The sequence below is a fragment of the Camelus bactrianus genome, chromosome 4, assembly GCF_048773025.1.
Source record: "Camelus bactrianus isolate YW-2024 breed Bactrian camel chromosome 4, ASM4877302v1, whole genome shotgun sequence".
NCBI classification, from domain to species: Eukaryota; Metazoa; Chordata; class Mammalia; order Artiodactyla; family Camelidae; genus Camelus; species Camelus bactrianus.
In genome coordinates, this window is record NC_133542.1 from 51071966 (window position 1) to 51097564 (window position 25599).

The 25599-nt window shown below is 39.4% G+C and overlaps 2 protein-coding genes across 2 annotated transcripts in view; one reads left to right on the top strand and one right to left on the bottom strand.

The window, feature by feature from the left end:
• Positions 1–31: 31 nt before the first annotated feature.
• Positions 32–21656, top strand: RNF20 (ring finger protein 20). Its single transcript, XM_010952958.3, has 20 exons — positions 32–178; positions 1213–1367; positions 3963–4130; positions 4251–4398; positions 4552–4734; positions 7593–7711; positions 9764–9910; positions 10094–10171; positions 10363–10482; positions 11574–11753; positions 12680–12815; positions 13138–13259; positions 13381–13751; positions 15017–15134; positions 15686–15835; positions 17936–18148; positions 19029–19154; positions 19323–19463; positions 20212–20313; positions 20573–21656. Exons 2-20 carry the CDS (start codon positions 1239–1241, stop codon positions 20747–20749), a joined length of 2928 nt encoding a protein of 975 aa, XP_010951260.1. The 5' UTR covers positions 32–178; positions 1213–1238; the 3' UTR covers positions 20750–21656.
• A 3046-nt stretch (positions 21657–24702) lies between these two features.
• GRIN3A (glutamate ionotropic receptor NMDA type subunit 3A) overlaps positions 24703–25599 on the bottom strand; it is a 147641-nt gene continuing 146744 nt past the window's right edge. The window contains exon 9 of the mRNA XM_074361922.1: positions 24703–24819. Coding sequence (XP_074218023.1) covers positions 24807–24819 — 13 coding nt within the window. The 3' untranslated portion in view covers positions 24703–24806. The remainder of the gene's footprint in view (positions 24820–25599) is intronic.

Sequence of the window (25599 nt, forward strand, 5' to 3'; positions counted from 1 at the left end):
TGAAGCGACTTCCTTTTTTCTTTCCCTTCTTCCTCTCCGTGGCTCCGCCTCCCGGAAGCTTCTCTGGGTTTTCTGGGTTTTCGCTTGCAGGTCAGGGGTGAAAGGTGGCAGGGCTGCGCGGACCTTGGTGAATAACTGCTGGGAGTTCGGCTCCCGGCCGGCGCAAGTTAGAACTCAGGTGAGATCTCGGCCAACAGAGGGACGGGACTGTGCGGCCATCGGGAGTCTCCACCCTCTCCCGCACCGGGGCCTCCCTCTCCCAGGCCTGCAATTGGCCTCACCAGAGGCTGGGGTCCTAGGCCCCTCTCGAGTCGGATTGAGGCCCTTGTCCTGCTCTTCTCCCCAGGCGAGGTCCCACTCAGGTTGCTGCCGGTAAATAGAGTAGTGTGTAGTCTCGGTGATGGTAGGGCTGCTTCCTAAAGTAGCGAAGTGTTTTAGCAGCCATTCCGCCTCCTTGGGAGGCAGGTAGGGCAGACAAAATATTTGTTCGCTTCCGTTGTGCTTATGGAGAACTCACTCTTTAAAGGCAGCACGCTTTCTGAGAGGTAGAACTGGGATTCACACCCAGCTCTAGCTTCCTTAGGGTTGCACAAAATCACGGGGAGAGCGTTTGAAAATAGGGAAGAAACTGCAGATATAAAAAGGAGAGCTAGCATTTCTGAGTGCATACTTCATGTCAGGCATTGTGCAAAGTTCTTTCCATACTTACTCATTCCTTATAAGGAGCATAGGAAGCATATACTGTTGTCATTTCTCATTTAGGAAATTGAGGATCAGAGATGATGAATGACGTCCAGTATTTATAATTAAGTAGATGTCTCCCAGGTCTCTTTCAGCTCTTTTGATTCTCCCCTTACTATAGAATTGACTTGTGTTCTAATCAAACTGTACTTTTCAGATTTTGGCATTTCATGAAATGGGATTCCTGGAATTTTTCTTGGTTTCTTCACCCTTTGCCCATTGTCTTATTTCTTAGCAGCGACCTATTTAGAAATTTGTAGTTCTGCAAATTCAGCCATGACTTGTACTCCACAATTTACTTTTCTGTTTCCAAGAGGAACTTGAGGATCGTGTTGCTGAGTATGGAATTAATGGAGCAAGGTTAAAGGATTGGCTGGAAAAATTGCTTGTTTTTACATTATAGATGGACTCTCTTTATTGTTGCTCTCCTTGCATATCTTACCTAAGTTTCTGTCTTTTTTTTCTTTCCAGGAAAACAGCTATCATTTTGTGCCAAGATGTCAGGAATTGGAAATAAAAGAGCAGCTGGAGAGCCTGGCACGTCTGTGCCTCCGGAGAAGAAAGCAGCTGTTGAAGATTCAGGGACCACAGTGGAAACAATTAAGCTTGGGGGTGTCTCTTCAACGGTATGTGGAAATAATGCTGTTGGAGCCTGCTTTTCTTCTGTCAGTTGCAACCTGAAAGTAATAATTTGTGGAAGCCTTCTAGAGTGAGGGGAATTGATCTGAAAAGAAGAGGCAAGTAAAACAGCAACAAGTAGGTGAAATGATGTGATGCTTAGCCCTGAAGAAGAAATATATTGACATTTGATCTTTATTTTTAAAGGTATATTTATATTCTTTGAAGAGTCTGGTGCCTGATACAGTATTGATTATAGGTACTTAGCAGTAGAAAGCTATACATTGATTTTTCATGCCAGGTGCCAGGTACCAGGTACCAAGAGGCAGTGTAGCAAAATCATTGAGAGAGATGATGCCTCTTGTTTCCTTGACTGTAAAATGTAATTGTAGTACTTACCTCATTGGGTTGTTAAGAGGATGAAATGAAAGAGCTCCTGTTAAGGGTTAAAACGTTACCTTTAATATGGTAAGTACTCAATATATGTGAGCTATTAAAACTTTTTGTTGGGGTAGATATTGTTAATATAATGGTGAATGAAATAGATATTGTCCTTGCTCTTGTGGAGTTGACAATTTTATTCAACGGTTTTATGCCAAAGGATTATAGTAATGTTAGATGTCCACTAGACATCAGAGGGTCACCATAGTAGGTCAGGAATCTGTATCTAGATCTGGAGGCTATAATTTGGAACTCAGTCATGGGGAGATGGTGTAAATATGCTTTACATTTTTATAGCTTACAAAACTACATCTACTTTTTAAAATTGAGGCTGAGAATCAGAGACAATAATAGGAACATTCAGAGTAAATTGTTGATGAAGTGTCATTTCTGAAGTTGTCTGGGATTCAGCAGCCTTCTATCGCCAGGAGGTGATTTTGTCTTGGCATTGCCTCACACCATGCATCCCATGGACATTTCTTCATTCAGTAAATACAAATATTTGTTGAGAATTCGTTATTTGCCAGACACTATGCTTTACACTAAGAACAGCCCCTGGACTCCAGTTTGTAGGGTGGCACTGACAAGGGAACAGACTGTCATAGTAGAGTGGGGAATGTGCTCTTCTTAGGGATAACCACATGCTCTAAGGGAAGCACAGAACGCACATCCCAGTTTGGACTTTATCCAGAAGGCTGTGAGGAGCCATTGAAAGTTTTTAGGCAGGGGAGTAACACTCTCTGATGTAGGTTTGGAGTGTAGACTGTAGGGGAGCAAGGGTTATAAGCAAGAGTTCAGTTAGCAGAGTTGTTTCCTCCTTCCTTCTCCCTCTGTGCCCTCTCATTCTCCCTCCCTCGGTGGTGGAGCTGGGTATCCACTGAGTCCTGCCACAGTTGATTGAAGGTTGCATTTGAAGGCGGTAACTCCTCCTGTGCACTTTGAGGTTGGTGTAGTGAACCAGCTGAGGTTGTGAAACAAAAAACTTTTAAGAGACTGCAGTGTGTGCTTGAAGTGAGAACACTGGTGATGTGAAAGGAGCTGTCCACCAGGGCTGTGCTGAAGTCCAGAAGACTGACAGGACATGGCATGGGGCTCAAAAAGTGCCACGTGAGACTTGAAGTAATCTTGATGAGAGATCATGGTGGCTTGGTCCACTGTGGAGGCAGCGTTGACAAGATTTGCTCATGGAATGGATGAAGTATATGAGAGAAAGGAGGCAAGATGACTCTGGGATTTTGGAAGTATGGAGTTTTCACTAATTGAGCTAGGGAGGAGTATGAGAGGAGCAGATTTTTGGGAGATGTAGAGGATGAATCATGAGTTTGATATTGGATGTATAAGTTAGAGATATTTATTAGACCTGTGAGTGAATAGATAGTTGGATGCAGTGATCTCAGTCTGGGGAGAGGTCTGGGCTAAAGCTGTGCATTTAGGTACGATTATTTTGTGGACAGTATTTAAATCCATGAGACTAGAGGCTCCCCCTAAGGAATGAGCATAGATAAAGAAGTCTGAGAACAAGGCACTGAGCACCACAACATTTCACATCAGGAGATGAGACAAGACTAACCAACACATTCTAGATGATGACAGAAGTCTAAGATGTGGCTTTTGAAATGTCTGGCTGGAGCTCAGTGAAGGAGATAATCATTGGAGTTAAGGAATTCAAGATGCTGATAGTGTAGATGCTAGAGGACCAGATGGTTTGTCCACGTGTGTACATGTCCCCCTGTATATTGAAGTCACCAGGGGTATTGACAGGGACTGGGATACAGAAGGACTGGGTTGCCAAAGATTTGAATGAATGAAGGTCAGTGCTTAGGAGATAGATGACTGTTGATTGGGGTAGGGGGTGATCTGGCTGGATGGTGGAGCCTGTATTTTCTGTATTTTGTGGAGGTGCACGTGACTAGAACAGTGAGCTGGGTGAGGTCAGGGTTCTAGTATATTTGTGTGTGTCATTCTGTTCTCCCATCATCAGAGATCCTTTCCTTTATTTATCTCTTCTGCTCTTCTTACCCAGTTATTTGTTGTAAGATTTTTAAAAATAAATAGCTGTATTCATAGGAAATAACTAATACACATATTAGCCCTTGTTGAGTTTAACAGCTGATACGTCTAATTTCTTTATGGAGATTAATAAGATTGGTTTCCTGGGGCAGGAGGAGTTAGACATTCGAACACTGCAAACTAAAAATCGCAAACTGGCAGAAATGCTCGATCAACGGCAGGCCATCGAAGATGAACTCCGTGAGCACATTGAGAAACTGGAACGAAGACAGGCCACCGATGATGCCTCACTATTGATCGTTAACCGGTACTGGAGTCAGGTAGCCAGCTTGTTTATTTACTCAGGTTTTTATCCAAGCATTTTAGTTCTCCTTAGCACTCTCTTTATTGCCAAAGTTGTGTCCTTTTGTACTTTAATAACTGTACCTCCCTTCCTCCAGTTTGATGAAAACATCCGTATCATCCTTAAACGTTACGATCTGGAGCAGGGTTTGGGAGACCTACTCACAGAAAGAAAAGCCCTCGTTGTGCCTGAGCCGGAACCAGACTCCGACAGCAATCAGGAGCGGAAGGATGACCGAGAGAGAGGTGAGTGAGTGTGGCGGATCTACCGCTGCGTGCTTTCTGGGTTTTTGAAGTAAAGTTTTTGCTTTGAGGCTCTCCATTTGAGGGAAGAAAATGGATTTTGATATTTCCAGTTTTATAATTTTAGGGGCTTCTTTTTTCCCCCTGTGTCCTCAGGGGAAGGGCAAGAGCCAGCTTTCTCTTTCCTTGCTACTTTGGCCAGCAGTTCCAGTGAAGAGATGGAATCTCAGCTGCAGGAGCGTGTGGAGTCCTCCCGCCGAGCTGTGTCCCAGATTGTGACCGTCTATGATAAACTGCAAGAAAAAGTGGAGCTCTTATCACGGAAGCTAAACAGTGGAGGTGAGGAGCCTGGGAGAGGGGGAAGGAGTAAGAACTCACCTTTGTGTGCTAGTTTGTAGTTTGCAACCTTACACATTAATTTTTATTAAATTTCTTGGAATCCTAATCTCCAACATTACCAGTAATGTCATTACGATAGCATGTTAATATTTTACGAGTGCTTGCTTCACATTCTGAGCCATGTGACAGTCCTATAAGAAGCTGAGAAAAGATTTTAGCAGACCCATTCTGATGCTCTATAACTTTGACACTTTTTAAAAAATAATTTTGACACTTGTGTAAGTGGCAGAATTAATTAAGAATTAGCTCTATGTCTGGATATTTGTGTAGTATTGGCCATTGGTTTATTAGTGATAATAAATGTTTTAAATTTTGTAATTATATATTTAAAATTTTTTCTTTGTTTATTAAATATTGAATTTTGACTGCAGAGAGTCAGTTTTAATACGTTCTTGTTTTTTGTTTTTCTGTTGTCTAATATTTTTGAAAAGAGTTGGCTCAGGTTTTAGAATTGTTAGATCTGTGTTTAAAGAGATAAAACAAAAAATTATATGGATGGAAAAGTATCTATTTGAAATAATTATGTTATTGTGCAGTATTAATGCAGAAACTTACATTTGTAAAGTATTTGTGTAGCTAGGTTGCATCTTCTTAAATGCCCTGATTTCATGTTTTAAATAATAATCATGGTCTAGTTACAATATCTTAAGTTCTCTGATTGTCACTAAGATGTTTAACTTTTCATTTCTAAAAGAACTATGTTGAATATAATGGAGGTTGAACCATTGGTTGGGCAAAGAAGGATTTTCTTACTCTATAATTGTGTTTTTGAAGATACTTGAGCTAAATTATCAACAGAATTAAAAGAAGAGGCATGTTAAGCACTTGTGAAAATTTTGTGGGCAAAGATCTCATTAATGTGTTTGTGTATTTCTGTATTTTATTATTTGGATAACAGATACTTGCTTTAAGATATACAAAGCAGAAATCACATAAAGTAGACTACGAAAAGTCTTCCCATCTCACTATCCAAAGACAGCCATTGTGAACGATATTTTTGTGTCCTCTCAAACTTTTGTGTTCATATATTACATCTACTGGTGTGTTCTCAGCTAAACTCTGTCTCTTGGTACAGTGCCTTGACCCACTCTTCTTTGTTTCTCCAGTGTCCGATACTGCTTAGGGTATCTAGTGGGTGCTTGCATATTGGTGAATGAATGGCTATAAATCTCCCCTGTCACCTAACATAAACTGAGCTGTGTTTTATTTCTTTCTCCCTTGGCTCTACTTGAATAGTTAGAAGGTATTATTAAACACTAGTAATAGGCTACATGAATATACCATATGCATACTATACGCAGATAATAAACCCTATGCAGAGGCTATATCATTGTTAAACTTGATTTTATAAATGAATATCAAGTAAAAGAATTGCTGTATTTAAAAAGAAACTAAAATGAGTAGTGTATTAAACGTACTTTAAAATTATTCTTTTTGATGGCATACATTTTAAGATAGGGTTTAAGTTAAAAAATAAAAAAACACATTAATTACAAGTTACAAACTGGTAAGTTACTGTTTACTTATTTATTTTTGGTAAGTTATTATTTATAATGTAGAAGGCAATTGCCATCGATAAGCTGAACTTTCTAAGAGATAAGGATGTATAAAGTATGAATTGTAACATCAGCTATAACTTTTGGTGGTTCATTTCTTTCCTCATGTTTATTTGGTCCTTGATTCAAAAAAAATTGCATTCATTAGCTTGCTTATTAATTCACTAGATATTTATTGAATCCTTACTCTTATTCTAGGCCTTGTTCTCAATATCTTGGGCTATTAAAAGGACTAAAATTCAGCCTCTAATTCTTAACTGGGGTTATAAATCAGAATCACTTTGAGAGTTTTCGGAGCATACTCTTTTTTGGCCCTGCCCATGGATATTCTTATTTAGTAGGTATAGGATGGATCCTAGGCAAGTATCTAATTTTAAAGTTTCCGCAAGTGATTCTGATGGGCAGCCTTGATCGAAAACCACCATATGAACAACCTGTATAATGTTTCTCAGAGTGATGTTAATTTTACTTCCTGATAACTGTCTCTAAACAGCAGTATATGTACTGAGAGTATCTGGTTTCATTTATTAACATTTGGATTTCAGCTATAGTATTTGTGACTCTAATTTTAAACGTATGAATTTAGTATGGTAAGTTCTATAGGTTGACTGCCTTCTTTGTATATAGTTGTGTACGTTTTGGTTTTTGAGCCTTAAGAGTGCCTCTTGGGTAGTATTCCAGAATATAAGTAATTCTACGTTCTTATCTTTATTCTTCATGGTTTTATAGGTGCTTGTTTGAGCAAGGAAGTTGTTGCTTTCTGCCCTCTCCCCCAACACAGAGATGCTTTAGTAATAGGAATTTGTGATAGCCTTAGAAAATAGGGTTTAATTGCTATTGAATCTGACCCTGATTTGGAGATACCTCTGTGTTATCTACAATTCTAAAATGCAGTTTTTTTGGTGATTGTATCTTATCTGAATAAAACTATAGAACTTCCCTATTTCTTTTCTCAAGGCGTTTTGACTTTATAGAAAGGGAGGAGAGTTAGGTGACCTTGCCTCTGTGCCTACCTCTGCAGAAGTACAAGGTTGGCTCATTTCCTTAGACAAGTCCCCTAAGGACTAAGTTCTCTAAGTAAGTCTGGTACTTAATCTGTCATGTGAAAATAATAAAAACCATCCGACTTCTTGAAGTTTTCAGGTAATTAAAGTGAAATAGCATGTTAACACTTTGGTAGGAGTCACAGTTATAAAATTTGATACTATAGATGCTAAACTAAAGTACAGTTCTTCTCCTCAGATAACCTGACAGTGGAGGAAGCTGTGCAGGAGCTGAATTCCTTCCTCGCACAAGAGAACATGAGGCTACAGGAACTGACAGACCTCCTTCAGGAGAAGCATCGCACCATGTCTCAGGAGGTACTTGACCAGAAAGGAGAGATGGAGGTTTCCAGTGGTCTGTGGCAGACATGACTCAGAATACTGAGTGCTTCAAAGGTCGTCTTCCTCTAGAAAGTCTATTTTCATATTAAAGAGCATGCAGGGCAAGTTAAAAAAACCAGCTCTGAGAAATCAAAGTCCGAGGAAAGGTTAAAGGAAGGGAAGTAACTGAATATTTCCCTTTGACTTGCCTCTGTTTAAATAGACATCTTAGGATCTTAGTCTTTGGGAATTAATACTGTCATGGAGTTTTGCAAAACAACACACCCAATCCCCAAATATTAAACTACTCCAGATATAAAAGACAGTGCACAGTGTTACAGAGGAATGGGTTGGCAGAAGTTTATCTGGGAATGGAGCACTAGGAACTAATTCATTTATGATGACTTACAAACTTGAGGCATGTGGGTTTCCAGTCCAGACTTGGACACAAATAGTGCCATGACCACACCATGTCAAGATTTGGGTGTGTGTTTGTTTACTTATATATTAAATGACTGAGATGAAGTGATGATAAGCTTTATAAGATTGTACTAAAATTTGACCTACCTTAGTTTGGCTACTCAACTCTTAACGCTTCTTAGTAAGTTAATAGTTACCATTTACTTAGTGCCTAGCACTTAAGCACTTTATGAATATTATCTCTCATGGTCAAATCACTCCCATCTAAGGAAACAGAATCAAAGAAACTGGTGATGGGTCTGAGGGCACACAGCCAGAGAGTGATTTGGATGCCCACCTTCTTCTTTATGCACTGTTTTCCTACACTCTAGTGCTGAGGTGCCTGCTGGGCTGGTTGCATGGAAATCTTCTGTGAAGTTTATTAATTCATACAGATTCTCTTGAACCTTCAAAGGGGTTAGGGTATAGCAGTGCATATAAATAAATTGGAGTGTAGTAAAAAAGTATAACTTTCTGTCATATTTAAGGCATAAACTGGGTGCTACCAAGATGAAAAGGTCTTCCTCCACCAGCCCTTTCCCAAATCTTAGCTTTACTAAGCTGGAGAGACGCACTGCTTAGCTCAGCTGGGCTGATGTCTAAGTTGGCTCTCATGGCTGGCTGTGGACGCTACCTGTCAGCTGGGAGCTTACCTTTTATCCAGTCACCTCTGGATAAAAGCCTGCAGTCACCTCTCCAATGTGGCAGTTTCAGGGTAGTTGGACTTCTTACATGGCAGCTGACTTCTTCCAGAGAATGAGTGTTTCAAGAACACCAGGCAGAACCTGCATGGCCTTTCAGACATAGCCTTGAAGTTATGTAGCCTGATTTCCACTGGATCACTACAGTTGACCCAGATTCAAGAGGAGGGGACAGTGACCCCACCTCTTTTGGGAGGACTGTCAAGAGAATTTTGGGGCTACATTTTACAACCAACACAAAGGGTATATATAGATTAATGTGAACATGGAACAGTTTTGTAATCAAAGTATTAAATGGCATTATCTGTGCAGCCTAGGTTTTTATATCTTTATAACGTCCAATTCTAGTTTGCCCTGGACTCAGCTTGAAAAAGAGGATGAAGTTTTCTTTTCGTACTCTTTGGATTATCATTTGTGAGAATGCGGGAAAGGAAAGTTGTGGGTAAAGTTAGCTGTCTTTTCCAAATACATATTTGAATTTTTATCCTCTAAAATATTTGTATGGTAAAATCAAGGATGTTATCTTTTGTCTCTTAAAAAATATTTTCTGATGGGTTTGTGGTCTATATCTAGGGAAATGGTGTTTCTGAGAGGTAGAAAAATTATTGAATCTTAAGTAGTCTTTTCCTTGTGAGAGTTCTTACAGACTTCTACAGTTTTCATGATTATGATTGATCCACAGCTATTAAAAGAATCTGTGATTTCAGTTTTATACTCTTGTGTTGGGAAGAGGGTAAAGTAACTTTTACTTAAATATTTTCCATAATGATACATAAGCAAGGGTTAATTTTTTGGGATTTGGCATGTAAGGCCTTCCTTTTCTAACTTGCTTTTTTTTTTTTTTTTTTTTTTTGCTATATTTTTCTGAACACCTGTCGTTGGGACGTAGTTCTCCAAGTTGCAGAGTAAAGTGGAGACAGCTGAGTCACGGGTGTCTGTCCTGGAGTCCATGATTGATGACCTGCAGTGGGATATCGACAAAATCCGAAAGAGGGAACAGCGGCTCAACCGACACTTAGCAGAAGTCCTGGAACGGGCAAGTGCTGTTTTATTCATAGTTTGGAGACTAGAATCATTTTAAAGAGTCTACTCAGAAAAGGTGGACTTGGGCAGCAGTACCTGGGGACAAAACAGACTCCTTTAAAAGTACTTTGATTATCAGACTAAAATTTTAGGACCTCTCACTGAAGAATCTTTGTCTTCTCCATTTTCTCCATAGGTGAATTCAAAAGGTTACAAAGTATATGGCGCGGGGAGCAGTCTCTATGGCGGCACAATCACCATCAACGCCCGGAAGGTAGAGTCGGCGACCTCGCAGGGACGCCTTTTTGACCTGGTGTCAGGTGTTGTGCTGTGGACTTGGGATTGTGTTCGCCGGTTGCAGCGTGGGGTTTTGCTGGAAGAGTGGATCAGTAAAAATGGAAGCTTAGGAATGGGAATGATTTGAAAATTCTTTATCCTTATTTTGCTATTTCTCCTTTTCTCTAGTTTGAAGAAATGAATGCAGAGCTTGAGGAGAACAAAGAGTTGGCTCAGAACCGGCACTGTGAGCTGGAGAAACTTCGGCAAGACTTTGAGGAGGTCACTACACAAAATGAAAAGTTGAAGGTAGGAGACCCGGCCCTGAGGGGCAGTAAATGAAACTTTTTGCTGATCAATTTACATACATATTGTGAACTATTATAATTTATGAGGGAAAAGAAAAAGTAAGTTTTGTTGATATATCTATTTACTTATATATTTATTTAATATTTGTACCACACCTTGTTCTGAGAAGGATTAAAACAACCTACAAAGATACATTGATGGAATCAAAGTGCTCTAACTTAGGAATTATTGAGAAAAATGAGGAGTAGGGTAAACTAGGGCAAGGATTCAAAATGGATTTTTAAAATGGGGCTTGTGTACAAGATACAAGCAAAAAGCCTGTGCATACAGTAGGTCTGCAGGAGTAGACAGGCCACTCCAGTGTCAGTAATTGCCAGATGTGGGCCACCGAATTTGGCTCTGCAGTTTCTAGCTGCCAAAACAGGGAAAGAAACATGATCAGTGATCCTGTTGGTTTTCATACCTGCGCGTTAGAATTTTCTCTCCTTGATTCTTGAGGGGAAGAAAATGGAGTCTGAAAGTCTTTCCACCCCTCTTTGAACCACAGCCACCAGTCTTTTATAATTTGATTTGCTTCTAGGTAAATATATGAATAAAGATGTTTGAACTGAAAGGAGGAAAAAAACCAAAACCAAAACAACCTGAGTTGAATCAGTTCAAGTGTTTGGGCAATTAAAGTAGACAGTTGCTTAGGAAAAGCATAAGTATTTTTGATACAATATCAAAAATATTTTTCTCTGTGACTGTTAATAAAGAGAACAAGTTGGTGACTTGGGGTCCTCAACTATGTCCTTAAAATAACATCCTGACAAATTTCATAGGGCTCTTCTAGTGTCCTAGGATCTAGGTTGACACATGATATAAAACACGTATCAATTAAAGCAATTCTTGGGTAGAAGAATACAGCTACCAGGTACCATTTCTTGGAGGGTCTAATTTAATTTGGGATAGATTTAATGTAACTAGAATAATAGGCAGATATACACTTCATAAATCTTGTCTCAGTTGCCCAGGACATCAGGGAGTTTAAGATTTTATTTATGGCTGGCATCCTAGATTCTACATCTGACTTTTCTTTGGGCTCTCCTTAGGTGGAGTTGCGGAGTGCTGTGGAGGAAGTGGTCAAGGAGACCCCGGAATACCGCTGCATGCAGTCACAGTTCTCTGTCTTGTACAACGAGAGCCTCCAGTTGAAAGCACACTTGGATGAGGCTCGGACCCTGCTTCATGGCACCAGAGGGACCCACCAGCGCCAAGTTGAGCTCATTGAGGTGACAGCCTAGCTTTGCCTTCTGTGCATAAGCTTTCTCCCTTGTAAATTTTATAATTTTACTCTCTTATGCTCAATCTTTTATTCATTCAGCAAACATTTTATAGAGTAGCCGTAGGTCTTTACTCTGCTAGATAGTGGGCATCCTGCCGTCCAGGATCTTACAGGCTAGTGGGGAGATTGGTATCCCTTAGAATGTAGTGTGGTACAATAGAGGCGTGTGCACAGGATGCAGTAATAAAGGAGACAGAGCATCTGGTTTGGCTGTGGGACTGTCCTTACTCCTCTTGCCAAAGTAAATTATGAATCTTAAGGATAAATACAGGTTTACTGGTAGATAAAAGTAGGAGAAGGGTATTCCAGCAGTGAGAACAGCAGATATAATAACACTTGAGTACGGCCGGAGCCTTACGTGTATGGGGGAGATAGTGTATAGAAGCTGCTTCACTCCTTACCAGCCGTTATGGCGTATGCTGGCATATGTAAGTAATTTTTGTAAGGCAGAAACTTTCATTCATGTGTTGACTGTTGTATTTTACTTAGCCCTGAAGGTTATGTTTATAGTAGTTGGTCCTTTACTATATATTTGTCAAATGAATTTAATTTAATATATCTAACTTTACATATTTTTATATGCTGTTTTATTATTTAGTTCTCCAACTAAATTATAACTTTCTCAGAATTAGGGACCATTTCCTTTATTTCTTTAGTATCCTGCCATTTCCCAGATCAGTGTTTCGTAGCTATATGGTGCTCACTAAGTATTGACTGAATTAGAACTTTTCAGAGTAATCCCTCTTTTCTTGGTATTTTCTGTTTTTCTTCTTAGATCCTTATAGATCAAATCTACAAAACATAATAATAGAATATGATGATATTTCCACATTTTGATAAGAATTTTTGATTGTTTTCTTTTTCTGTGTGTAGCGAGATGAGGTTAGCCTCCATAAGAAGCTGCGGACTGAAGTGATCCAGCTAGAAGATACGCTGGCCCAGGTCCGCAAGGAGTATGAAATGCTGAGGATAGAATTTGAGCAGACCCTGGCTGCCAATGAACAAGCAGGTACAGTTGCTCTGGCTCAACCCTGCAGCTGTTGGCTGCACACGCCTTCCTTGAAAGACACGACATGGTCACCAGGATTTGTTAGTACTAACTGGGCTCAGAAGTCCTCAAGACCCTACATCAAATCCTGCCATTCACTTTGGTTCACAGCCTGGGTGTTTGTTTTTTAACTCAGATTGGCCAGTTTTGTTTTCCACTTCTGAGAAGGACTCTTCCTTTGGTGATTCTCCCTATTCTCAGAGGTCCCTGCTCTGTTCTGCACTTTCCCCTCTGTGCCTTTGCCTCTGTCACAGTTCTTCCTAACACTGTTGCTGTATTTAAGGCCCCATAAATCGGGAGATGCGCCATCTCATCAGTAGCCTCCAGAATCACAATCACCAGCTCAAAGGGGAGGTCCTCAGGTATAAGCGGAAACTGAGAGAAGCCCAGTCTGACCTGAACAAGGTAACCAGGAGGAGCAGAATAAGTGTTATGTGCTGTTACATTTGCAAAACTGTTTTGGGGTGAGAACAGCAGTGTGGTCTCCATAGATGTGTGTGTGTCTTTCCTTTGTCTGTCCTCCCAGACACGCCTGCGCAGTGGCAGTGCCCTCCTGCAGTCTCAGTCCAGTACTGAGGACCCGAAGGACGAGCCTGCAGAGCTAAAACAGGACCCCGAGGACTTACCCGCCCAGCCCACCCCTTTGAAGGCATCTCAGGAGGAAGTCAACGAAATGAAGTCCAAACGGGATGAGGAAGAGCGAGAACGAGAAAGGAGGGAAAAAGAGAGGGAGCGAGAAAGAGAGCGGGAGAAGGAAAAGGAGAGAGAACGAGAGAAGCAGAAACTAAAAGAGTCAGAAAAAGAGAGAGATTCTGCTAAGGATAAAGAGAAAGGGAAACATGATGATGGAAGGAAAAAGGAAGCAGAAGTTATCAAACAACTGAAGATTGAACTCAAGTAAGAGCCGTGTTTACAGCCACTGTTTCTGACTCAAAAGCTAAGGTTAGGGCATCGTGCATGAAATGTTTGAATAATGGCTTGTCTTATTTGATAATTGTAATATTTTGAGTGTAACTGAAGGTACAGTTAATGTTGTCTCAGTTCTTGATCAGGTGTACAGCCCAGTGGCGTGCATGGCTGTCATATAGTCTGGCTCAGTGGTCAGGTCTCAGTAAACCCTGTGCTCGTAGCCTTATCCTTCACATTTTCGAATTAAGGGGTGTGATGATTGAAGTAACACTCATGAGAATTACTGGAAATTACCTACAGCTGTTTATTAGGTTTGGGTAGATTGTTGACATAAATTGTATTTTAAATTATAGTAGGTAGGGGTCGGGTAGGGTAAAAAAATTATAGTAGATAGAGTGTGTATCACTCTAACTTGAACAATATTGATCTGTTTGACAGTTAAGTGGTTTGTGTATATATAGGATCATTTTAAGAGATTCCTAGAAGGTTTACTGCTACAGGCATTGAGACAATAAGACAGACCTTTAAGTCAATGAAACACTGTTGTAACCTTACACATCACCCCTTCTCCTCCTGCATAACCAGTAACTTCTCTGGTGGAACCTGTTACTTCTTTCTCCCCATTGGTCATGGTTGAGCCTTTATTCATGTTTGGGTTTGAGGGACCACTGTATTCAAAATGTTTAAACTTCTTTGGCATATAAAAGTATAGTTAAGAAAAGTTAGAAAATTTAGTAAGAGATAAAATTTTAGTCTTTAGCTGATGGTTAACCACTCAGCTGTCAAATCTAGGATTAGCAGTCTGTTAAACTTTGAATTTCCTCCCTTTTTCCCTGTGTGCCTCTTGATCTCTTTAAGGCAAGTTTTTTTTTTTCAAGTGTGGTATCAGAATCATCTGGGTGACTTGTTTAAAACACATTCCTGGACCCCATCCCAGATGTACTTAATCTCAGTTTCTAAGAGTGGAGCCCCAGAACTTTGCCTATTTAAGAAGTGCCAGAAGTGTTTCTTTATAACTTTATGTTGGAGAACTTGGTCTAAAGGGAGAAGTGACTCCTTTATACAACTTTTCTATACTTTCTGAATATATCCAGGTCTCTTGACAGTCTGTGCAAAAGTTTTGTCTTTTAGATGTGTGATACAAAGTGTAAAATAGAACTCTTGTAAAATATTTTGCTCAATTCAGAATTCCCTTGTGCTGACGCCCTTTGTTTTCTCATTACACCATTCCCTCTTAACCACCCTCATCATAGGAAGGCGCAGGAGAGCCAGAAGGAGATGAAACTACTGCTAGACATGTACCGCTCTGCCCCAAAGGAGCAGAGAGACAAAGTTCAGCTCATGGCCGCTGAGAAGAAGTCCAAGGCAGAGGTAATCCAGTCTGGTCAAAATCTTCATTTGTGGGATTTGTATTCACACTTCTTAAGGCTGTAGTTTATCTTTGAAGATAGTGTTTGAAACTCAGCAACATTTTCTTCCCTTTCAAAGACCATCTGTAATAGAGATTTCTCCACTTGGTGGTAAGATACATCAGAATTACTGGGAAAAGGAGTAGCCTTTTCAAACTTTTTGTTTCTCCATTCCCCACATAAATCACTGTTATACTGGTTTTCTTTTTTAGATTACTTTTGGGAACAATGTCTTATTCTTTTGAAATTTGGGGGCCTAGGAAAAAAGAGTGAGAACTACTGTTCTAAAAAAGGTACAGGTGCACTCCTCCAAAATGCTGCTCATGCTGTAATGCTGGAGTGGAGTGATGTTAAAGCAGGGGTATGCTGTGCTGGACAAGTGCATCATTTATCTCCTTTCATAATTCTGTAAAGATTCTTTTGTTATGGGCTCTCCATCTGTGCACAGTATTAATTGAATTTTAAAATTGTATTATAGCTTTTTGTTTTTGTGTGATTCCTTTCTTCCAATAGTTGGAAGATTTAAGGCAAAGACTCAAGGATCTAGAGGATAAAGAGAAAAAAGAGAACAAGAAAATGGCTGATGAGGATGCCTTGAGGAAGATCCGGGCAGTAGAGGAGCAGATAGAATACTTGCAGAAGAAGCTGGCCATGGCCAAGCAGGTGGGCATACTTTCTTCTTCATTTGATGAGCTTTTCAAGCAAAAGTAACTTGACAAGTACGTTATTGACAGTGAAATTTGCCTGATTATTCCAGTCTTTTTTCCTGTTGTTAATATTTTTTTCTCCTTTATGTTTGTTTGTTTTTACATTGAAATCTTTCATCCTTTAGTTACTTTGTTTTGTGTATTTGTGAGGATGGAAATTTACTTTTATTTTCAAATGGACAGCCAATTGTTCAGACATTGTTTATGGCAGTATCTATCCTTTCTCTGCTAATCTGGAATCAGGGGATGTAATGAATATGTAATTTTAGAAAAAGATATCAAATTTTATGTACTTTATGATTACAAGTATATGAAATTAGGAAAAATGTGTCCCTTAAATAGCTACAAATTAATAGAACTATAGAGACTTTCTCTCTTCTCTTAATAAAGATGCAGTTTTTTTTATTTTTAAGTCCTAGTGATTTTTATTAACATTCTATAGTAAAGATACCAAAAATGGTTGAACATATATGTTCATTGTGAGGAACACCTTCCCTGTTTCTAAGAAATAGCAAAATGACAAAGAAATGAAGTAATTTTAATGGTGACTTGATCATTAAATACCTTGAAAAGAGGACCTTTATTAGAAGTATATACATTCCGTTCATAAAAAGTGGGGTTTTAGCTTTTCTTAAATCTTTGCTACTTCTCTCTCTTGCACTCACTCCTCTCTTTCTCTTTAATAATTATCAGGAAAATGTACTACTCTCAGCTCTAGTACAAGTGGAAAGACACGCTGTGTTCTTATGTAGGACCACTCACTTATCTTAAAAATGTTAATTCTCCCTAAGTTCATGTGTAAATTTAATGTGATCCTACTAAAAATATTAATTTTTTTTTTGTTTATTTGGTTTATTTTTGTTTGGTACCAGACAAACTGATTTTGAAGTACATTATGGAAAAGTAAACAAAAAATGGCCAGGAAAATTGAAAAAGAAGAGCAGTTGAGGGATGGTAGTTCCTGTCTCTATCAGATGTTGAAACGTAAGGTTTCAGTAGGTAAAATGGCTTGGGACTAACAGGACTGAATGGAAAGTCTAAAAGTAGACCAGAGTACATACGGGTATTTAAAATGTACTAAAGATACAGTTTTAAATCAGTGGGTAAAAGAAAAAGTACTAAATGTGGTGGGGCAAAAATAAACAAAATAATATTGGAAAAAAGTTGGATATATACTTGAACAGTTTCCAACTGGAACATAGAAGGTTAAAGGAATGAGTCCATAAAAGAGCCAGAAGAAACAGGTAAGTTCTTTTATAAATTTGGAGTGGAGAAGAACTTTCTTACTGTTAATAAAAGCCTGAAAAACATGAAAGAAATGGTTCACAATTTTAACTTCTGAAAAAAATCACAAAACTTCTACATGGCAGCAAAGCAAAAGATAAATGACAAACAGGAAAAAAGTATTTCCAACTCTTACCACAAAAGAGCTTATCTTTCTTTAAAAAAAAAAAAACTCCCAAAAAATGATAGGGAAGGAAACTCAACAGCCTAATAGAAGAACAGACAAAAGATAGGAATAGTTCACAGAAAATACAAATGGATCTTAAACATGTGAAAAGATGCTCAAGTCTAACTTATAAGACAATCGTAAATTAAAACTATTTTTAGATACTGTTTCTCAGTTATCAAATTGTTATGAAACTAGATATTTGCTGTACTGTTGGAAAGTCTGTAGATTAAATTGAGTATTGTAATTGTGCAAAAGTATGAAAAAATGTGAGGTTTTATGACAAAAATTCTCTTAACCAACTCCTACTTGATCAGGTTGCTAGATTCTGGTATGTTAAGTTTTTGTCTGCCTTAGCTGACTTCAAGTGCAGATCAGCTAATGAGCCTCAGACCAACAGTCAGTGCCAGTGGCTTCAGATTAAATAAAGCTTCTCCTGTATTCCTAGGGCTAACCTCGAGCTATAACTAAGCTCCTGAAGACTGAATCTCTGTCACTAGGTTAATTTATTTCTGTATAAACAGTGAGAGGGTTTAATCTTCCTGTGCTCATTTCTTTGGAGTTTGAAGATTCTATTAAAAAGGAGGTTCCTCTTTCTTATTTTAGGAGGAAGAAGCTCTCCTCTCTGAGATGGACGTCACAGGTCAGGCCTTTGAGGACATGCAAGAGCAAAATATCCGTTTGATGCAGCAGTTGCGGGAGAAGGATGATGCAAATTTCAAGCTCATGTCAGAACGTATCAAGTCCAATCAGATCCATAAGTTGCTGAAAGAAGAGAAGGAGGAGCTGGCAGACCAGGTTTTGACTCTGAAGACTCAGGTAACTACAATGAGTAAAAGCTTTCCAAAATTCTGTTGATGTAGGTTGCTTTTTATTTGAAGATACAAGTAAAAGAATGATTATTGTGGCTTTTTTTTTTTTTGGTTTTTTTTTTTTGGTAATAGGGAAAAACCTTGAAAACTAAATGTACATGATGAGGGTACAGGTAAATAAATTATACATCCCTACAAAGGAGTACAGTGCAGCTGTTTAAACAAATATGGATCTGCTAATGTGGAAAATTTCTAAAATATTCGTTAAAGGATATGTTCTGTTTATCCCGTTTGTGTTAAAAATGTGTATGTATGTCTTTGTGTGCATGTGCTGTGTATCTTAAAAAAGTTTCTGGAAGGCTTTATGAGAAAAATGGTTACCTGAGTACCTCGGGATGTTGGTATGGGAGTTTGTGAGTGTGCGACGTGACTTATTAGCCTTTAATATTGTTTGATTCTACTTTGTACATGAATTACAAGAAAAAGGCTACTTTAGAAACACTGGCCATTCTGAAAGAGGCCCACTTGTTTGAGCTATAATTTACATGTTCTGGTATGAATTGCTATGGTTCAGGGATTTGTATGGCTGGAGAAGATAAATATCCATAAATATAATTTCCTCCATTTCTGGCAGTTTGGAGAAGAATCTTTTCAGTGGTTCCCCAGAATCTTATTTAAATCATCAGCAATATTTTTCATTTTAAAAGTGAAGCTTTTAATTCTGGTCGTCTTGCATGGATTTTGAAGGGTTCTTGAGTAAAATCAGTAATAGTCTGAGATTTCTAACATATTTTCCTTTTTGCGCCTGTGGATTGACAGAGCCTAGTCAATTTTGTTTTGTTTTCTTCCTTCCTGTTTGTATTAAAATGTGATTTTCTTTTTGAAAGGTTGATGCCCAGTTACAAGTAGTGAGGAAACTGGAAGAGAAGGAGCATCTGTTACAAAGCAACATTGGCACAGGGGAGAAGGAGCTGGGTCTTAGGACTCAAGCCTTAGAGATGAATAAACGCAAGGTATGATTGATTACCCTGTAGTCTGTGGTGACGGTTAGTCTTCAGACAAACAGGTACATAAAACACTGATGAAGTTATGGGTTCACTTTATGCTTGGATTTGGGTTAGTGTTTTGCCTCACTGGAAATAAGTGGTGATGAGATAGTGTTATTCGTAAATCCCTTACAGGCAATGGAGGCAGCCCAGCTTGCAGATGACCTCAAAGCACAGTTGGAGTTGGCTCAGAAGAAGCTACATGATTTTCAGGATGAGATCGTGGAGAACAGTGTCACCAAAGAAAAAGACATGTTCAATTTCAAACGAGCCCAGGTATGATCAATTGTTTTTTCTTTACATTTTTTGCCCTTCAGGTGCTTCTGAGCTCTGACGTGACCTGTGCTATAAGAGTCATTGGTCTGTCCTATGTCATTTCCTACTCAACCGTAAATTCCTTGAATGAAGAGATGGAATCTGTTTTCTTCACTGCCGTGTCCCTAAAGCCTGTCATGGTGCCTAGCACCTAATGGGCACAAAGTAAATACTTAATAAATGAACGAATTAGTAAATTTGTAAAGAAGTAGCAGCATAAAAACACTAGAGGATTTGAAAGTTCTATAATTTTTCTGCTTTTTTAAAAATTTAAAAATTTTTCTGCTTTTTGCATGCCAACTGTTTCTTTCAATACCTTCCTATCCTTATCTATAATTCTGTAAATTTTAATCCAATCTGTCTTTAGCTTAAAACTAATTACTTTAAAATAAAGTGGCCTATCAAGTTTTCATCTTTTTTCTTTTTTTTTTTTTAAAGTCAATTCCTCTAGACTCTTAGACTATACTTTTACTGAACTGAATTGACGGTAGTTAGATGCCGCTCAGGTTTGGTGATACGATTATGGTTGCTCATTCTGAAACCAATACCTGCTATTTGCAATTCTCTGCATTCCTAAAAGATAATTGGACAGGAAAGGACAGAAAGTTGCTTTTTTCTACAACTGAAAGTTGGGGTTGGAGCAATGAATTTTTCTCAAAAATGCCAGGTCTAGGGGAGAGTGCCTAATGCGTATGCTCTCCCACCACAGGAGGACATCTCTAGACTTCGAAGGAAGCTGGAGACCACAAAGAAACCAGACAATGTACCCAAATGTGATGAGATTCTGATGGAGGAGATTAAGGATTACAAGGTTAGAAAAGTTGCCTCTCTGATCTGTGTGTGTGTTTTTTTGTTTAAGCCTAAAGTGACCTGCTAACAGATTAGGAGAATAAACACTGAACTTCTTTACATGAAGGTAACCGGAGAATGGTTTATTTGGGGAGGATACGGGGGGAAATGGTGCTATTGTTTTAGTGCTTAGAGGGTTTTCTTGTTGTTTGCTTATATACAGGAGCCATTTGGGTCTAAACCTTTATGGTTGCGCTGACTCTGATTTCTTTTTGTTCTAGGCACGCCTCACCTGTCCGTGTTGCAACATGCGTAAAAAGGACGCTGTACTTACCAAGTGTTTTCATGTTTTCTGCTTTGAGTGTGTGAAGACCCGCTATGACACTCGCCAGCGCAAATGTCCCAAGTGTAACGCTGCTTTTGGTGCCAATGATTTCCATCGCATCTATATCGGTTGATCCAAGCCAGGAGAAGAGGGGCTGGCTAGACAGGCACTTAGTCATTAACCACCAAACCTCTACCTCTTCTCTCCTTGACTGTCACCTACAGGGCAGTTTGTCAACTCCCTTTCCTTCACAGACTTTATATCCAAGTTCTCTAATACCTAGATGACTTCAGGGGAAGGACTGGCAGTGCAAGTCTTGGGTTTTAGAATGAATTAGAAACAGTTTTTTATTTGTCTTCCCTGCCAGCTTTGTTCATTTCCTGCTTCTAGACTTTTTAGCATCTTCAGGCTCACCATATAATCTTGGACTGTCCATTCTTCCTGAAGAAGTCAGACTGGTATTTTTGACACGGAACAAAGAAGAGTAGAGACGCTTGGCTCTTTGCCAGGGGTGGTGATCTTTTAGAAATAAGCTACCTACGGGCACAAACAGTACCTGACTGGGGTGGTAAACTTTTTGTAAACTTGGATTATAAAATGGTATCATTGTGCTATTTTTTTCTGGATGGTTTGAAGCCTTAATGAAATTTATGTCCAGGATGATTCAATCCATTTCCTACTCACTAGCAGAGTAACTTGTTAAGGTCAGCTGGCTTTCTTGTTAAAAGTTATTTAAGTTTTGAATGTTCTGCCATTGATGTCTTTCAATTTCTTGAGGTCAGAATAATTTCGAATACTATAGCCCATTTTATCTTATAATGAAATCAAGATTGAAGAGGATGGGGCACAGGACTGAGATGGGGAAGAGATCTTCTGGGTACTCGGGGAACTCGATAGAGGGAGGCCTTGGTGAGCTATGAATTAATCTCATCCACCTCTCCACAGGGGTTGTTGTGAATCCTGTTTTCCAGAGGATTCTCTGTAATGTTTCTGTAGGGCTTTCTATGCCACAAGCTTCAATTAAAGCAGGATTCATTTGGCTTTTGTGTTCATGTTTTTCTTTGGAAATTTTCTATTTGTCATTATTACTTGTTTTTATACCTGCTGTTTTAGAATTGAATTCTCTCGTACAGAAATAATCTACTTAGATTAAGAGGCTAGTTGTGTTTAAAGTATTTATTTCTCTGATTAATTGACGCACTTTTCTCCCAGTTGTTTTACGGAGTCTGTTCTGGGGAGACATTACGCCTAAAAGATGATGGTTTTTTGACTGTTTAGTTCTCTTTCATAGTTTGCTCTGGGGGTAACAGATTGTGATTTGTCTTCCAGGGAGTGTCAGGCCACCTGGCACTTTAGTTTGAGAGTTCTTGAATTTAAGTTGCATAGTAACCAGCAAACCGGAGGTCTTCTATATCTCTGGTGAGGAGTTATATGAAATGGATCCCTTCTTGATCACTGCCTGTCCTAGAAGACGGGGATAAGAGCAAATTCCGTGTCCTTTCGTGGTTACCGCCTGTAATCAGCAGGACTTGCCGTGAATTCCACAGAGTCATGTGATAACGGGCTAAGAAGTGAGTCTAACTGGGGAATCTCACATTGTCATCAGAGGTCATGAGTCCCTCGATCCCTGCACCCCCTACCCAACACACACACACCGAGCCATGAGGGGGTCTGGCCTGCTCCTGGACACACAGTGCATTTGCACACACTGATAGGACGCTTTCCTTTTGCTGTTCTCTTCTTAAAGGGTAAGTGTGAGCATAAGTTTGTTGGTTGGAGGGCAAACAGACTACTTGGGCAGCCGGTGGTTTAGGTTTGGATATTAACTGTTTATGACGCTTGGCTAGGAAAGCCAGCCTCCCAGCATCAGGGGACCATGGAGCCTATGGTATGTTGTAGAAAAAACCACTAACTATTCCCATGGGAAGCTGGATTTAGGGGAAGTTCCTCTAGCTGGAAAGAGAAGGGAGCCCCCAGTGCGAACCAGCTTGAGATCCAGGCAACACAGGAGGCGCTCTTAAAGTCCTTTTCAGATAAGGACCAAAACCAGTGGTGATTTGGGGGCATTCCAGTTTCTCATTACAGAAGAGGTCAATGAATGGGCTTCAAGGATACCCGCAAATTGTATACCCAATTTTGTTTATTTTGTGTATACGTCATTCATAGCTTTTTTCCAGAACATTAAAGGGTCCCTAAAGGATCAAAGTTTCTTCAAGGAATTTTGAAACTTAACAAGTCCCCAGAAAGTTGAGAATCACTGCTCTAGATCCATAAGAAAATTTTTAAAAGAGAATTTTTCTAAAGTAATGCCTATGAATGCCAATTTTAAAGATAATTGTGGGAGTACTAAGGTCTCTCTCTGTTTTTAAACATTTCAGGTCTTGTAGCATCTTGGTCTCTTATTCTTTTTCCTTTAGTTGTTACCTTGGAAATTGTCTTGGCAATTTGGAACAAAAGCAGGGTTGAGGTGCTCGAAGGCATATGTCTTAACTGCATGGCTTGGCTCTTACCTTCTTACCTACAAGGATCACTGTCAAAGGTGTTCAGCTGTTTCTGCTAGCAATTGCATTCTTTGCATGAATTTCCACTGCAATTCCTTGGCTTTTTCTTATTCTCTGTCCAGATCACAGGCATCCTTGTTCTTCAAGGGTAGGGGCTATGTGCCCATAGTATTATGGGCCTGCCACTTGAGTGGTCAGTGTGATTGGGGATTCGTGGGAAGATTCTGAACAACAAGTGAGTGATCACCCACTTTCTTTTAGACCTAGTCAGGTGGTGATGCTCAGAAGGGAGCCATATGCTGCTCTCATCTGTTTCTATAGTCATTTGTGGTGTGAAATGTCTTTAAATTTTGGTCCTTAATGTTTTTCTTGAGGTCTGTCAGTTGACTGAGAAACCCAAGTACCAGGGGGTCTGGAGAGTTTTGACTAGTTCTAATCACAGAGCCTACCTGACTGACATAAGACAGCTGCACAGAGAGTAAGTAGAAAATTGGTGGGCTGTGTATATGTTGGATTGGGTTTACACAATAGAAACCCCTGGCATTGAAGTAACTTACAATTTTCTTAGATCTGCAATTATCCCACCACAAAGATACACTGAGATATACCTTCTGGGGATTTCTGCCCAAGTTTGGTCTCCTTCCAACACTAGATATTAAGGTCCTACTTAGGGCACACTTTGCAATGACTAAAACTGGGACATGGAAAGGACAGTGTTTTAACAGTCGAATCCCTAGTATCCAGCAGACGGCCTGGCACACAGTATTCAGTAAAGGTTTCCATGATTAAGTTAATTAATTCAGCTGCGTACTCTGCTGACACACCTACGGAAGTCTATTTTATTGGATCAGTGTGTGAATTCAAACATTCCTTTTTTTTAACACTCTGAATGGGAACAACCTTTCCTCATATGTTGAAATAACTCTTCAAATTTAGATTATCCTAAAATGTATGCACGTAAGTTTCTTTTGTGGTGATAGCAAAAGGAATTATAATGAATTCTGAAACTAATACCTCTATTCAAGGCAACCCATGATAGCTTGGGCTTCTCTTACTGTAGATTTAGCCTTTTTTTCCTGAGGGAAATTATAGATAAAATTGGAACCATAGTGTATTCACATTAAAATAATGATATGCTCTGAGGATTTCAGGTTACTGAAATCTACAGAGTGGAATGAATTGAGAGCTAGGATATGAAGCTGAAAAGGGACCTCAAACCATGTCCTTATCTTAGAAATGAGGAAAGGCCCCAGAGTCACTCAGTGTAGTAGCAGAATCAAAATGTGAGAATCAGACTCCACTGTTCTTTCTTTCACCCTAAGTGGAAACCTGGATGATAGAGTGCTTGTCATCAAGGAGATAATAAATGAAAACACTTTGTGTCTTTTTGAAGTCTTCCTGAAGACGTATCCTTGATAGTTCTAATTTGACTAGGATCCCTTTGCCAAGCCCTAGATTAGGACTGTGGTTTATTCCCCTGTTCATTGAGAGTTCCCACAGCACTTTGTTCTAGAGCAGAATTGAACCAAAAGGATTTTAGATTTCCCCTTGCTCACCCAACCTGTTTATGCATTTGTGGAGTGCTTCCTGTGAGTCCATGCACTCACCGTGCTAAACAGACTTCTTATGTAGTCAGACTTGGATGAGTGTGGCCCTGCCACGTAGCAAGTTACTTCAGCTCTCTCTGTTTCAGTTTCTTTGTCTGTAAGATAATAACTACATTATAGGATTGTATTGAGGATGAAGTGAATCAATATATACAAAACATTCAGCACAGTGCCTGGCATCTAAGTAAATGCTCAAAATAGCAACTTTTATTATTTGCAAATAAAGAAGTTGAGAAGTCAATTTTTCTTTCTTCTCCTACATTTTCTTTCTATTTCTAGGAAAAACAAGACTGACATTCTCTTTGGAATCTAGGTCATGTGTGTTTATGTCTGTCTGTCTGTCTGTCTGTCTATAAGTCCATGTGTCCTGGTTAAATGACGTTATGGCCAAGTCATTCCAGGAAGTCAAACAGTTAACTTCATTTGCTCACTGCCTACAAACAAATTGCATGTAAATAATAGCCTAGTGGTGAGGAGTGTGGTCTTTTCACATCTCCCTTTTCAGCTTAAAACCCTTTAATGGTTCCTATGGTCTTTGGGATACAAATCCAATTTAGCACAGTGATCTTGCCTCTGCTTTTCTCTTTCTGGTCCTTACGTCGCTTGCTACCCACCTTGTGCTTTATGTTTCTGTCATGTTGAACTATTTGATGTTCCTAAGTTCCTTGATTGCCATAGTCTCCCAACTCTGGAACTTTGCACGTGCTGTTTCTTTTATGTGGGATGCCTATTACCCTCCACTCAGTTTCTCCACTGCACACACACACACACACACACACACACACAGTGTCTTCTTTATTCCTACAGCACTGATGTGCTTTTCTTTATCAGAGTACATGTCACATTGTTTTGCCAGTTTGTCTCCCCACTAGACT